This window comes from Amblyomma americanum, chromosome 1, assembly GCF_052857255.1.
Source record: "Amblyomma americanum isolate KBUSLIRL-KWMA chromosome 1, ASM5285725v1, whole genome shotgun sequence".
In the NCBI taxonomy this organism is placed as follows: domain Eukaryota; kingdom Metazoa; phylum Arthropoda; class Arachnida; order Ixodida; family Ixodidae; genus Amblyomma; species Amblyomma americanum.
The window spans coordinates 276,393,610-276,407,457 of NC_135497.1; the positions used below are offsets into that span (position 1 = coordinate 276,393,610).

The window sequence follows — 13,848 nt, forward strand, 5'->3', positions numbered from 1 at the left end:
GTCCCAACAGAAGTCGTTCATTGACTGACCTCTGTTCATGAGAATTGTTATCGAAATTGAAACAGGCGGTGCACAAATTTTTCTAATTCTAATGCAGTTGATCACTTTTTACATCTTTATAAAGCTGCCCATTTCAAATCATTGACAAATAAACCATTTAACAGTGCAAAATAAGAAAAATATAAATAAAATTCTATAAAAGATACAGTAAAGCATGGATTAAATAAATAACAAAACAAACTTGAAGCCTTGGCCTCCCCCACTCCAGAAAAAGTTCTGGAGTCCTTGGGCACTCTTATGTGCCCCTAAATTCGGCCCCCTCTTAGACGTGTTTTAAGAAATGAAAAATGATAGGGCTTTAACGTAGTTAAACTGAGTAGACATGCAAAAGCTTGTGTTTAGCCTGGTTGGCTCGTGGTTTTGCTTTGCTGGGTCGCCGGCACATCTGGCAACAATATTAGACTCGGGTCTAACATCTGATCTTTTCACGCCGCAGATGGTAGTTAATGAAGATGACGACGTGCAGTCCACAGCATGAGAGTGTGTAGCAGTTTAATACGAGGCATGATTGGCTGCGGCGATAGCATAGTGCTCTGTTGCACTGGCCAGCGAAGATGATCTGTTCATGCGGCCACAGGTTCAAATCCCAAATGTGGAGATATTTATTTTATTTATTTCTTTATTTCACACACGAGAAACTTAACGTGGTGTCACAGTTGCTAGCTATGGCTCAAGACCGTAAGATCAGTTGACAAGATTCATGGTCGGGGTAGGTGAGCGCATGAGTGCTTTCACACTAATAAAGGAATGTGCCATACAACACCTAGCACTAGATATATGCCATATCTGTGTGAAGTCTGGTGCTATGGAGTAAGCAGGTTAGCTGTGTAAATATCTATACTTTTCTTCAGCAGTGATTTACTTCAGGGTACAAAAACAATTCGTGTTCCTTCCCTCACTAGGTGGACAAATATCGTGCCTGTGTCCTTAGTAAAGCAAATTTTCAGAAGGCCCTACTACGATGGACTGATTATTGTGCGCATGAGATTTAAAAAGGTATTTGGGGCTGAAGTAATGCGTGGAGTAACTATTCAAGGCTGGTATCACATGTGCTCAAACAAGAAACTTTTTTAATTGTCTCTCTAATTAGATGGTCTTTGTCTGGTAGTTGATTATGAGTTTGATTGCTGAAAATCGGCTAGCTGTAGGAGCATACAGCAGCATGGTTTCTGCTGCCAAAAAGAGTGGCTCTTCATCATAACTTTGGATGCTTTGGAGAGTGAGACAGCACACCTATGCAAGTTTTCTCCTTTAGGGAGCAAATACAGAAACTTTAGTTTTTCTTTCTCCCCTGCGCTCTGTGAGAGGGTTTTGTGAGCACCACGCTAAGACTCAGTCTCATGTCACCATAGCTATATGGCATTGATGTGACGTTGCTAGCACTGACACTGGCGTGTCTTGGCTCTGGAAGCAAAATCAGCTTTAGCATCTTTTGTCGCTTGTCAAGGCTGTAGCCATTGGAGCTGCAGGAGGATGCAGAAGGGACAAGGACCAGAGCATGGCTGGCTGGGCTATATTCTGGCTCAGCTGGCATCATGCACTGGATTATAACTGAGCCAACCTCTTCTCATGCACATTGTTTTGTGCCTTTTGTGCCACCCTGATGGTACCATTTAAAAACTTCTTTTCTCTTTTTCTCACTCTTCTGCCTCATTCCTTTCTTCTTTGTTTTTCATTAATGGTACTGCTTTGTTTACCAGTTCTACATTTCTTAGGAGTTTGGAATCTCCGTGCTCAAACTTTTCATCTTTCTTACTCTTGGCAGGTCAAGGACTTCAAGTAAAGAAGTGATTCAAATAAAACAATTTAGCCATAACTAAAGTTTTATACATCATTTATAGGACATATTAAAAACTGTTCAAGTCAAAATACAACTCCACAATGAAAAAAAAAACTACACTATAGCAAGCTGCACTTGTCAATATATAGGATTTTTTCTGCACCTCCAGGAAGTTAGTGACATTCCATTGTCAAGTGCGCTCGAAAGCTGGAGTGCACAGGTTGTTGATGGAGTCCAATTATCCTTAATCCTTGTGTAAGGGAGTGAGAAATGCAGTATGTGTCTCATGTCAGCAAACAGCACAGAACACTGGACATAAAAAAGAAACGATAAGATGCCATCCTGTTTCTTTTTTAGGTTCTGTTGTTTGCTACTGGCATGAAGTTGTATCAGCTGTTATTTGGTGAATAGTGCTTTCTATTAACTTCCAAGCAAGCTTACAGGGAAGCTTACAGACCACTGTGTCAATCAATTCTTGAACGCTAGTATTAAATACGTGTGGAAAAGCAGAAAAAAAATTTTGTCTGTAGGCACACTAAGGAAATGAAGAGAAGTGGTGTGCAGAGACCTGCAGCATTGACCCAATTACGGAGTGAGCCTAAACTGAGGCTGCTTTCACATGTGCCATTGACAGAAGGCGAGGAATTATGTGCTCCTGGCAAACCTGAGGTTGGCACTGCAACACCTGTGTTCATGCTCATGTCAATTCGTACTCACACTTTTCATTTACAATAGGCAGGGAAAAAAGGGAAATGATTGGCGAGATTCTTCTGTAATGTTAGATCACAGATCACACATATCGAGTTTTCGCCATCATGTAGTTCACAGGAGCGGATCTATGGGTCACTCTTGGAGGGGGCAGTTCAGAGGGGAGGTCCTGTTTGAACCATGTATTTCTTGGACTTTTCTCATAAAAAATTGGGGTTCAGCATGTTTTTATTTGAAATGTTTGGTTGGGGGGGAGGCAGGGGTCGTCCCCCTTGCCCCTCTTTAAATCCTGCCCTGATAGCCAACATATTTGAACTAAATGCCTAGTGTGGCTGCTCATCGATGTATACCCATTTAGATAAGCATAGGCACAGGAAAGTATTTACATAATTTTGCGAGCCCTTATAGTTACTGATGTGATAGAGGAGAGGGCTGAGTCGGTCTGGTTGGTTCATGTTGAATGGTACGATGAAACAGCGCTAATGGACTGGACGGAAGAGGAGACAGACACATGCACTGGAGAAGGTTGACACATACAACAGATGAGTGGAGGCAAGACTTGAAAAGGAAAGTGCCCTATGTACAAGAAATCAATCCAAGGAGAGGGCTGAGTCGGCCTGGTTGGTTCATGTTGAACAGTATGACCAAACAGCGCTAACGGATGGGATGTAAGAGGAGTCATCCCACTCCTTGGATTCATTTCTTGTACATCGGGCACTTTCCATTCCGCCTCTTGCCTCCACCCATCTGTTGTATGTGTCAACCTTCTCAAGTGCATGTGTATGTCTCCTCTTCCGTCCCGTCTGTTAGTGCTGTTTCATTGTACCATTCACTGTGATAGAGTTTTGATGTGATTGGAAAGATTGAGAGAGATCTGTGCTGTATTTATGCATACTTATTTTGCATACACATATGGGTTGCTCTGTCCACATACAAGCATGCATGTTTAAGTGGACAGGTACAGACTGTGATGTGCTATTTGATGTAGTAACGAAATTACAAATTTTTTATAGGCATGTAAAGATTTGTTTTGTTTTTTACACACTGGCATTGTTTGCAACTGGCGTTAATCTGCAGGAGAGATTAAGACAAGTTAACAAATTCTTGTGTTTGCCTTACGTGTGTCAACAAGAAATACAGAGTAGTCTGTTTTTTTTTTTTCTATCTAGGGGCGATAGCAGGCAACGGTGTGCACTACGCTGAGCCAGATCACACCAAAGTTGAATGGAGCACCTAGTTCTTTGTCAAACTTCAGAGACGTATTATGTTTACTTCGAGACTATTTCAACAAACCAAGTAAACAGACCTACTCAGTCCAAGGGCTAAACCAAATGAAAATGTGTAGCTGTGGGTTGGAGCACAGGCAGAGTAAGACAGCTGACCAATTGCTACATTTAAGTGTGTTTTCCTGGAAGTGAAAGTTTGGGCTATAGATATATATTTGCAAAAATGTGCTCATTATAAAATAATAAATTCACGATTTCTTGATTTTAAGCCTGTACTTGCACTGCTTCTCAAATTCACATTTTCTTTACAGATCTGGGTGGTCTGATGTGCAGGAGGTGCATGCAGTGCAAATGATGGAACAAATGGCCAAGGGCGGGCTTGTGCAGTTGCTGGTGAAACCATGGTTGAATCACAGTGCCCATGCAAGGCCCCTGGTGCTGCTGTTGTGGACACCATGGGCTGCCCATTGTCAGCTTGAAACACAGACTGCCAGCTCCATCCACTATAGATGTCATTGTGAGTGTTTTCCAGAAATCACTTTCGGGAAAGTGGGTTGCTTTTTTGTAGGAAGTGAACGAATGAAGTACAACTAGTACCTATCCCACCAGCTGCCCGAAATTGTGTGCACAGGGTGGGGGGGAGAGCTGTGGTCCCCCCTTAGCCTGCTTAAGTGGGTGCAGATTTGTTTATCGTATTCATTTATTTCATTATTTTGCATGCCAGTTGTTTCGCCTAAGCAGGTGTCAGTGCATAAAACGAAAATGCAAAATAAAAAGCAAGAACCACAGTAGGTGCAAGGAAAGAACAAGGGTAAAAAATATAGACACCAGGAATAGGAAAAACGGTGCTCCAATCGTGGCACAAAATCTGGAGCTTCAAAGACAGTTAGGGGCAGAAAATTTCAGTTTTCTATAGTCTTAGGAAAAACTGTACCTGCGACTTAGTATTTGCAGAAACAGGAGTTAAGGGGAGCTGGTTACTGGTGAATTCTGCTAGTTGTAAGAGACTTCACATACTTGGAAATATTTTGTTTAATTTCACATTGTAATTAAGATACTAAAAAGGTCTGTTAATCATCTGACAAGTTTCCAACATCTGGATATTATTTGACAACAATAAATCAGTTGGCAAATTGCCTCGTTCCAAAAATGAATCTAACTCCTTTCCCTTTTACATGTTTAGTCTTTCTTAATAGCTGGCTCCCATATTATGGATCTATATTTTAACTTACTTCTGATATGGACATCATATGTATATAAAGTTTAGTGATTAAAACTGCAGTTCTAAGCTTGCATAGTGCAGTTGCACAGAGTTCAGGAATATGATCTGAAGTCTAAAGGACCTGAGGATCTGAGGACCTACTGAGGTGGAGGATCTGATGTGGATGTCAATCTAGAGTTCTTAGGAAAGGCACACAAGACACCAGGGGTAGGGAAATAAGTCTCTGCAGTGAGGCCAAGTGGCCACAGCTAGGGCAACCCAAGCTATGTTGTGTAGTCATATGAAAATGTTATAATACTGATAATAGGTTTTTGGTTTACCACATGTTATTTTTTTAGGCTGTTTCATGGTAAGCTAGATGCAGTGTCAGAGTGTCATCCATCTTGCATCTTCTGACATTATGTGTTGCCTTGATAGATCAGGTTCAAATGTGCCTTGAAAATCCCTTTTCATTTGTGTTTTTTATTTAGTCTAATTATTTGCTTATGTGAAACACGGTTGCATTATTTTTGCATAGGCCAGAAGGGCTTTACCGGGAATGCATAAATATGTCTATTCAGTCTTGAGTTAGTGTGGGCATTTGTTTGTGTTTTTATCATGGAAAACATGAATGGACCAGGCTACTGTAAGAAATCAAATAATACTGTTGTGGTCGTTGATTTAATCATCATAATTTTTGCTCTTGTTGTTAGAACTTGTTGGAATGAGCGATCACACATTTCCTCAGCATAAAATTATGTAGAGGATGTGTGTATGCTTGGCATATACAGGGCATTGCAGCTAACTTTAGCCAGGGTTTAAAAATATGCCGCAGCTACAGTGAATTCGCAATACTCTAAGATGATTCGACCAGATCCATGTTGCTGGCTATTGTATGCAGCAATTCACAATATTTTTGTATTGTGCCCAATTGCATATAGTTAGTTGAGATTAATTAACCAACTTCACTAGCAATGAAGATAGGTGAAAAATTCCAATAAGAAAGTTGTAGAACGGTCCGCAAAACGTCCATTTGAAAAGTTTCTAACTTTCAATCTATTACGTATTAGCTTTTTCTTGCTCGCTGCAGATGCCCACAAAATACAAAGAAATACCACATGCCATGCCTGCTTGCGCGCCGCGATTGCAGTGCTCTCAAACGTCACACGTAGAAATGCACAGATCATTTAGCCTGTTGTGCTGCCGCTTAAAAGGCGGCAGGGCAGCGACGCAGCAGCTGGCTGTGCGATTTACGCCAGTGGTATGCTTCCCTTGCGGCGTTTCATGATAGCGATAAGCAGACGAAGCCCTTATCGCTTGCGCTGGCGTAAACGCACTGCCAGCGCCTGCCTCGAAGCCATGCATGTCACCAGTGCAGCGGCAGCACACCCGGCCAAATGATCTCTTCATTCTTACGTGGAATGTTTGAGAGTGCTGCAACTGCGGCGCGCAAGCGGGCATGTCATGTGGTATTTTTTTTTTTTTCGCCGGCACCTCCAGTGAGCGAAAAAAAGATAATATACGTTAATAGATGGGAAGTTAGAAACTGTTTAATCGGACGTTTTGCGGACCGTTCTACAACTTTCGCATTGGAATTTTTTGCCTATTTTCATTGCTTGCGAAGTTGGTTAATTATTCTCGACTATTTATGCAATTACGCACATTACAAAAAATAGTGTGACTTGCTCCATACAATAGCCAGCAACATGCATCTCGTCGCATCATTTTAGAGAGCCGCGGCATTTTTTTAAACCCTGGCGAAAGTCAGCTGGGACACCCTGTATATTTATATTCCAGAAAAGTGTGTTCATGATGACCTGAACATAATAGTGAAAATTGAGCTGTTCACATCATGCATGATAACACATTATATGTATGCATGAGGCCACTTTTCCGTAAAAAAATTTTTCATTGGAGATAAAAACAGGAATGCTTTTTCTGTCTTTACAAGAACATGGTTTTTTTGCAATCAAAATCTAAAAAGAGGAAGAAAAATTATTTTATTTTTATTTTTAAAAATGTACTGTACATCTGACGCCGGCAGTCATAACTTTAATTCAGTTCATCACAAGTCAAATTGCTTTTGCTGTTATACACATAAGTACAGGAGCTGTGCAGTGAACCATGATAATTTTGATACCATTAATTGTCATTGTGTAATAGTTGAATTACCAAAAACAGTTTTTTTTTTGTAGACATCCATTGAGAAAAAATTCAGCAGTAAGAAAACAAATAGCATGATTTTACTTATTGTGGTTCATTACACAGCTAGATATATAAGAAATAAGTGTACAGAGTTTGAATGAAAAATCTTATGCAGGGAGAAGTTTAGGATTGCTCGGGCGAGAAGGATTGACTAAAAAGTGAGTTTCGAGAAAAAACGACAAAAAAGATTCGAAATAACTGCAAATACCATAAAGGAATGTCTTGGAGAGGTAAAATCCACCATATTTGTAGCTCAGCTCCTCCTTATTCTTGCTTTTCCTTGATTCTGCTTGCGTGGCTGCTCACTTTATTTTGTTGTGTTTTTTGCAGCATCAGTAGACTGGAAGCTAGATTTTCAGATACGCTTTGGTCACCTGTTAGACAAGCTTTCGGTACGTGGACCGGGTTTGATCCTAATGTGGTTCAAAGCATCTAGTGTACCTCTGTTACCATTGTTGAAACGGGACATGCCATCATGCAAACCAAACTTTAATGTTGGTATCCTGACAGAACCATTTAATGTGTCCCGAACCGCTTGTGTCGCTCTTTTGAGCACTTTAGTTATTAAATAGAAACAAAAATAGACAGATGTCAAAAAACAGTTATAAGGCTAAACTGAAAAGTGAACAAGAAAAAATAACTAATAATGCAAAAATTAGGTTTTTATTTGTTTGGAAAATATTTAGTTTTGGTTTTGTGAGTTATTAGGTGGTTACAACTTTGGCTGTATCTTTGTAATGGGGTTAAAATTAGTAATGTCTTTTTTTTTTTTCAGTTTATTCAGGAATGAACTGGTATTTTTATGAAACAAAATATGAAAGATTTAGTTTTATCACAAATATTGTGCTTCAAAAATGGCCTCATACCTTAAAGGGACACTGAGGAGAACTCTATCATTTTTGTTTTGTTAGCAAAATCTGATACTTCGGCATTTCATGGCTTTGTTGCCGCTTGTCCGTGCGCGAAAGATGCATTTATTTCAAAGAAATTTGGATTCGAAGTTGAGAAAGTTTTTCCCGCCGCTCTGATTCAAACTCGAGAACTCTTATGATGACACGGAGAACTCTTATGACGTCACAGAACGGAGTGACGTGATACGTGACGTAAACGCAGACTCCGTGATTTCTGACGGCTAGCGGTGCGGTGTGCAACCTTCCTTTGCTAGCCTCAGAGATTCGCGGTGTCCAAGTAGGAAGGAAAATTCCTCCAGGGTGGCGTCTCTTGTCCTATGATGTCATCATGCTTGTACTTGCGAGATTGGCCTGTGGCGGCGATATCTGTATTTTGGTTCTTGCTATTTTCTACATTACAAGAGCTTTGTTTTCAGTAAGAGTGGCGTTTTTGTGATCAGGAGCTGCTATTCTATCGATACAAGCCAACTTCAATTTCTCTTCAGTGTCCCTTTAACCTACATATGCCGAAACTTTAGCAATTTGAAATATCAAAATATTTTTTGATATAAAATGTTTTTTTTGCTTCACAATTCAGAATCACTCTTTTATTGATGGAAATATTTTTATTAACATCGTCTTTTGAGCCGTCCTACAATGTTGGATACTAGGCGGATTCACTACCTGTTACATGTGGTAAAGATTCAAACATTTGACATCAACTTTAAAATCACACTTCTCATCACATGCGGTGGTTTCCTTATGACAATGTGCAAAAGTTAATTGTTTTTCTTGCAGAATTTCAATGTAGTCTATGGGTCCAAATTTAAAAAATGGCATCCAGAAAAGATTGGCAGGTATTTCTGAACGCACGCAACATAGCCCTTGCTCAGGAAAAGTTCAGACCCTGTTGAACCTGCTCTAGTGGACGCAAGCTTTTACACAAAAAACTTTAGAATTGCTGCGAAAAAAAAGCGGTGTTCTGCATGTAGGACCCTAGCCATATATGGGTTAAGGGAACAGGGTACGGCAAAAATTCAGATAGCAGTTGATTTATTTTTTCAAGATTTAAAATTTTTGCTTTTTTCATAAACAAGATTCAGTGTCTCACTTGTGTGCCAGTGAATTTTTCGACACAACATATGACCTTTTTTTGAAACCTAGACTCCGCTTCATACATAAGGTTCAACGCTGTGAAAGGTGCGGAAGTAGCCCGGATGGGAAAATAAAGGGAGGCGTGTTACTCCGCACTTGTTCTGTGGCCGAGTGGTCTAAGTGAAGAGAAAGCGACAGCATGCCATCAGCAGTAAGAGTACATTTAATTAAGCTGATGACAAATGTGTCATGTAGTAAGCCTGCAGGCAAAGCATTTACTATATTTCGCTCACCACAAATAACGCACTATTTTTTGGTCACGGATGCAGGCAGCGCAAACAAGAGCGCTAGCTTTGACAGGGTTGCACATGATGATGTATGAAACGGAGTATGAGTGGTGACCAACCACGCCCCCTTTTTTTTATACTTGTGCGCAAATAAGCACTCCTGTGTTGAATAAGAATTACAAAACAAGTACACCAGCTTTATCCAGGCTTAAAGGGATTGTTTGTGGTCGTTTTGAAACAACAAAATGGCTGCCTGTCATTCTGTTTTAGCCAGATCCAGCTCCAGGTACTGCCTGAATTACGCAAAGGATACTGTTACTGACTGTGGGAATGCACTGGGTGAGAAAGAAAGAGAAATGCCTCCATGGGAAGGCGCAAAACACAAATTGGTCTTCAAAAATTTTGTTTGGGAGCATGCTGTGACAGATGTGCTCTTTGGTCAACAGATGCTGAAAATTACCAGGATATTTGTTGTGCATAATTTTATTGGTGGGAGCATTGTCTAAGCCAATGTTTTAAAGTCATTTGTTGTTTGTCCAGGATGCTAGACAGTGCAACATATTTATGAGGCTGACTGGCGATGACTGTGTATGTTGTGAAGAGGGCTACGCATATGTGTAATAATAAAAGAGGCCGAACAAGCTGCACGGCAAGCAAAGAGAAATTTTGATTCTGGGTATGATTACTTGGCTGGTGGTTATTGAAGGCTTAAATCAAGATGCTTTTATTTAGTGTCATTTTGTAATAAAGCTCTGTTTATCACATTAGAGCCAATTATCTCAGAACATCAATTTATGCTACATTTGTTCCTTTATCTGAGGAACCCCAAAGCTGGGAGCATTTTTTTTTACCCATTTATAAACACACAGGAGGGTCTACTGTAGCAGAATTGTAGAAGTTCATTGAGAGTATTGCCCAATTAAGTCTGAAAATTGGGCTGGTCCAGTAAAATAACTGTAAAAAAATGACAAAATGCTATTCAAATTTAATTCTGTTGCAGTAAAAAGCAAAAAATAGGTGATACCAACACTATTTTTGTTTTGTAGTCTTTTCTAGCTTATTAATGATCCATTTTCAGCAAAAGCGGTGTCATTGTGATTAGAAAGCGGTGCCCTGTTGCTACAAGCTGGTTTCAGTTTGTCTTCAGTGTCGCTTTAAAAGATTATACTGCTCATTGAATTTAAGCAGGAGTGTATATGCCAATATCTGGTACTATTGACCACTTACATCGTGAACTTAAGCAGTGAAAGCTGTTTCATCACAGCTCTAAAGTTCCCTTTGTTAGCTGTACAATTTTAGTCATTTTCTTTATGCTATAAGAATGTATTAATTACAGGTTCATCAGCAAGTAAATAAGACCAGCAAGCATGGGAAACTTTTCTTTTAATCAAATTTGACAGCTTGGTTGTAAAATAGACATTTTGTTTTGTGTCACGTCAGTTTATAGCTTTTGTCTCTTTTTAATATTTGTGCCCTTAAGGCTTCCCTACAGAAATTAAATTACTGTAAAAGCTCATTTGAAGCACCTTAAGAGGGGGCACGGGTCTTGAAACGATAAAAAAATTGTGAAAATTTCGATTTTTCAAAAATGGAGTATTCAGAATCAAAACACTTAAAGTTCCAGCCTAAAAAGTTCTAAGGTCTAAATTGGACCTGCAGCTACTAAAATTTGTATATATTTTGCACCTACGATGTCCGGAAATGGTGATTTCGGAGCAAAATGCGACTGGACTTCACGCCCATTGCTTGCCACGACCACATCCCCGGTGGCCGCCATCTTGGTTTTGTTTCAAAGCTAAGCCCCTTCCCCAGTACTTGACGTTACTCACTACTGTGAAATATTTTTGGAACGTCCACATTCCGCTGTTTTTGAGGCCTCTGCAATGAGCTCCAAATGGCTGGCGCGCGCACTTCAAATGTGATTTTTCCAGCTTCGTATCTTTTGCCAACATGACTATCCTTACGGAAGTTTTTGTTATGTTTTTGTGGTGCAATTTCAATTAATCTTATATCGTTGAATTCAGAAAGAACTAAACTGTAGAGCTATGCTGCTTTTGTTTGGCTGGGTCAAACATTTCAAATTTTGCGAACCATGTTGTCACCTATAGAGCCTAACTATACTTCATAATTATAGTGCTTGGACGAAGTTTAACATTTTTATATGGTGATGTACTTTAACAACAATATAATTAGCATAGCCCCAGATGGCAGGTCTTTGCTACAGCCCCATTTCAACTGAAACCAAAAAATTTAGAAGGAAAGTGTCTTAACAGCCAGTAAGAATTTAAATAGGCTTCAGTTATTTTCATATAATATGGGAACTAATTGAGATATACTGAAATTAATTACATTTTTGAAAACAGGAAGAAGAAACACATACACACACCTAGATTCATTAGGATATCTTTAATAATAAAATGTTCATTTCAAGACCCGTGTCTCCCCTTAAACAACTAATGCCACTAATGCTGCTGTCCTTATGCGTGCAGGTGAATGCTGGCTCTGAAGTGTCCTCCAAGGGCCATGTCAAGTTTCGTGTGATGCAGAAGGCAGGCCCCTTTTCAAGAGTGTTTTCTTGGGTTGAAAATCATTTTGGAATTGTCACTTCATATTCATCTCTCCAAGCACCTGATTTTCTTGTGCTCAAAGTTGGAGTTGGTATGTACAATACAGTTACTCAGTGTTTGTATTTTTTTTATTTTGCTTTTAGCTTTCTGATTGAAAGTTTTCACTGGTTTGGTGCACATTGTAGTGGGTCAGTTTTTATGGCCTAATGCTTCACCAGATACCTGTAATATTCCAGCTGAGATCCAGAAACACTTTTCTCTTGTAATTTGTATGAACCATTATGGGGCATAACAGACTGCCATTTACATGAGACATCCAATAAAGTTATTGATGTTAAGTTTATATTTTTTGATAAAAACCCCTAATGTTGTTTATTTTCACTTACCACATAAAAATTCCGTCAGGGTGCATTATTACCCATACAACACAGCACTCACCGCATCTTAGCGTCTTTGTACTAAAGCATTTTGTAGCTTATGAGGATACAGCTTTTGAAAAAAGCCAGAAAGTTGCCTGAGCACCACAACAGAAATTGTTCCTTTACCACCATCATCAATATTCTTGGTATTAGTAATGTAGAACCAAGTTGCTGATTGTTTTTCAGTTCTTTTTTATTTTGTTTACAGTTTAAATGCTTTGCATGAGTATTTTCAGTATTGGTGATCTGTGACTGCATGGTAACAGAACAAGGCTGGAATAAATGTACAAGGTAGAAGCTGTATATGGACAATGTGCTTTAATTATTTTGAAAGTAATCAAGGGCATGACAGATGACAAGCATAGTATTAGTACCCATGATTATGTGCAATTGTTGAATGACTGTGAATGAAATGTTCCTGGAAATAATGTGTAGGTTTTGTTTCCTTCCTTATTTCAAAGAAATCTTTTTTAGCAGTTGATTTGATATATGCAGATTAAATTTTGGATATTGGTTAAGGAGTATGCCAAGGCTTGTAGCAGATTAAAGAATAGGAATGACGTGATCACCTAAGTAGGTATGTGGGCGTGTGATGTAACTTGCTTTTGGCGAGATCGTGAGTGAAAAATCAAATTGGTTATTGGGGAAAGGAAACGACGCAGTATCTGTCTCGCATCTCGTGGGACACCTGAAGGGCGCCTTAAGGGAAGGGATAAAAGAGGGAGTGAGAGAAGAAAGAAGGAAAGAGGTGCCGTAGTGGAGGTCTCCTGAATAATTTCGGCCACCTGGGGATCTTTAATGGGCCGCCGCGGTCGGGTTCAAACCAGGGTTCTCCGGATCAGTAGTCGAGCGCCCTAACCACTGAGCCACCGCGGCGGGTAGGGAAAAATCATGGAACTAGTTTTAGTCACATTAATTTGAAGAATGCTACATTAAGACCGTGAAACACTTTTGTAAGTTTATATTGATTTTTGTAGTTAGGTCAGTTATATAATTATTGCAGATAAATAATGTTGTGTCATCAGTGTGAAGAGTACGATATGGTGTTGCCATATTAATGCTACAAACCTGCACATATGCTACACTGCACAAAGGAAAAGGGACGCATGGTTACAAGATGCATTTAATTATGAACCACCAACTAGCCCACCTTTTCCTCTTATACATGTGGCAGCATGGGAATGATGTCAAAACTCAATGCCTGGAAAACTTCATTCCTCATAAACATAAACCTCACGTGTGCAGGGCCTCAGCACCAAACGCATATTCCATCAATATAGTGACTCTGCAGTCATACTTGTATGTTTTTTTTTTTCATCATTTGCACCTTTCTTTTATTTGAAGGCGCTTGTTAGAGCTGCTTTTCAGAATTGAACGTGTATTATTTGGTATAGAATTGAGAGTGTATAA

The 13,848-nt window shown here is 39.6% G+C and overlaps 1 protein-coding gene across 1 annotated transcript in view; it reads left to right on the top strand.

Moving 5' to 3' along the window:
* The window catches only part of LOC144097249 (uncharacterized), a 46,959-nt gene extending 34,855 nt beyond the window's left edge, over positions 1-12,104 (top strand). Inside the window, exons 3-5 of the mRNA XM_077630001.1 lie at positions 4,086-4,291; positions 7,511-7,572; positions 11,942-12,104. Of these exons, the coding sequence (XP_077486127.1) occupies positions 4,086-4,100 (15 nt within the window). The 3' untranslated portion in view covers positions 4,101-4,291; positions 7,511-7,572; positions 11,942-12,104. The remainder of the gene's footprint in view (positions 1-4,085; positions 4,292-7,510; positions 7,573-11,941) is intronic.
* Positions 12,105-13,848: the final 1,744 nt, after the last annotated feature.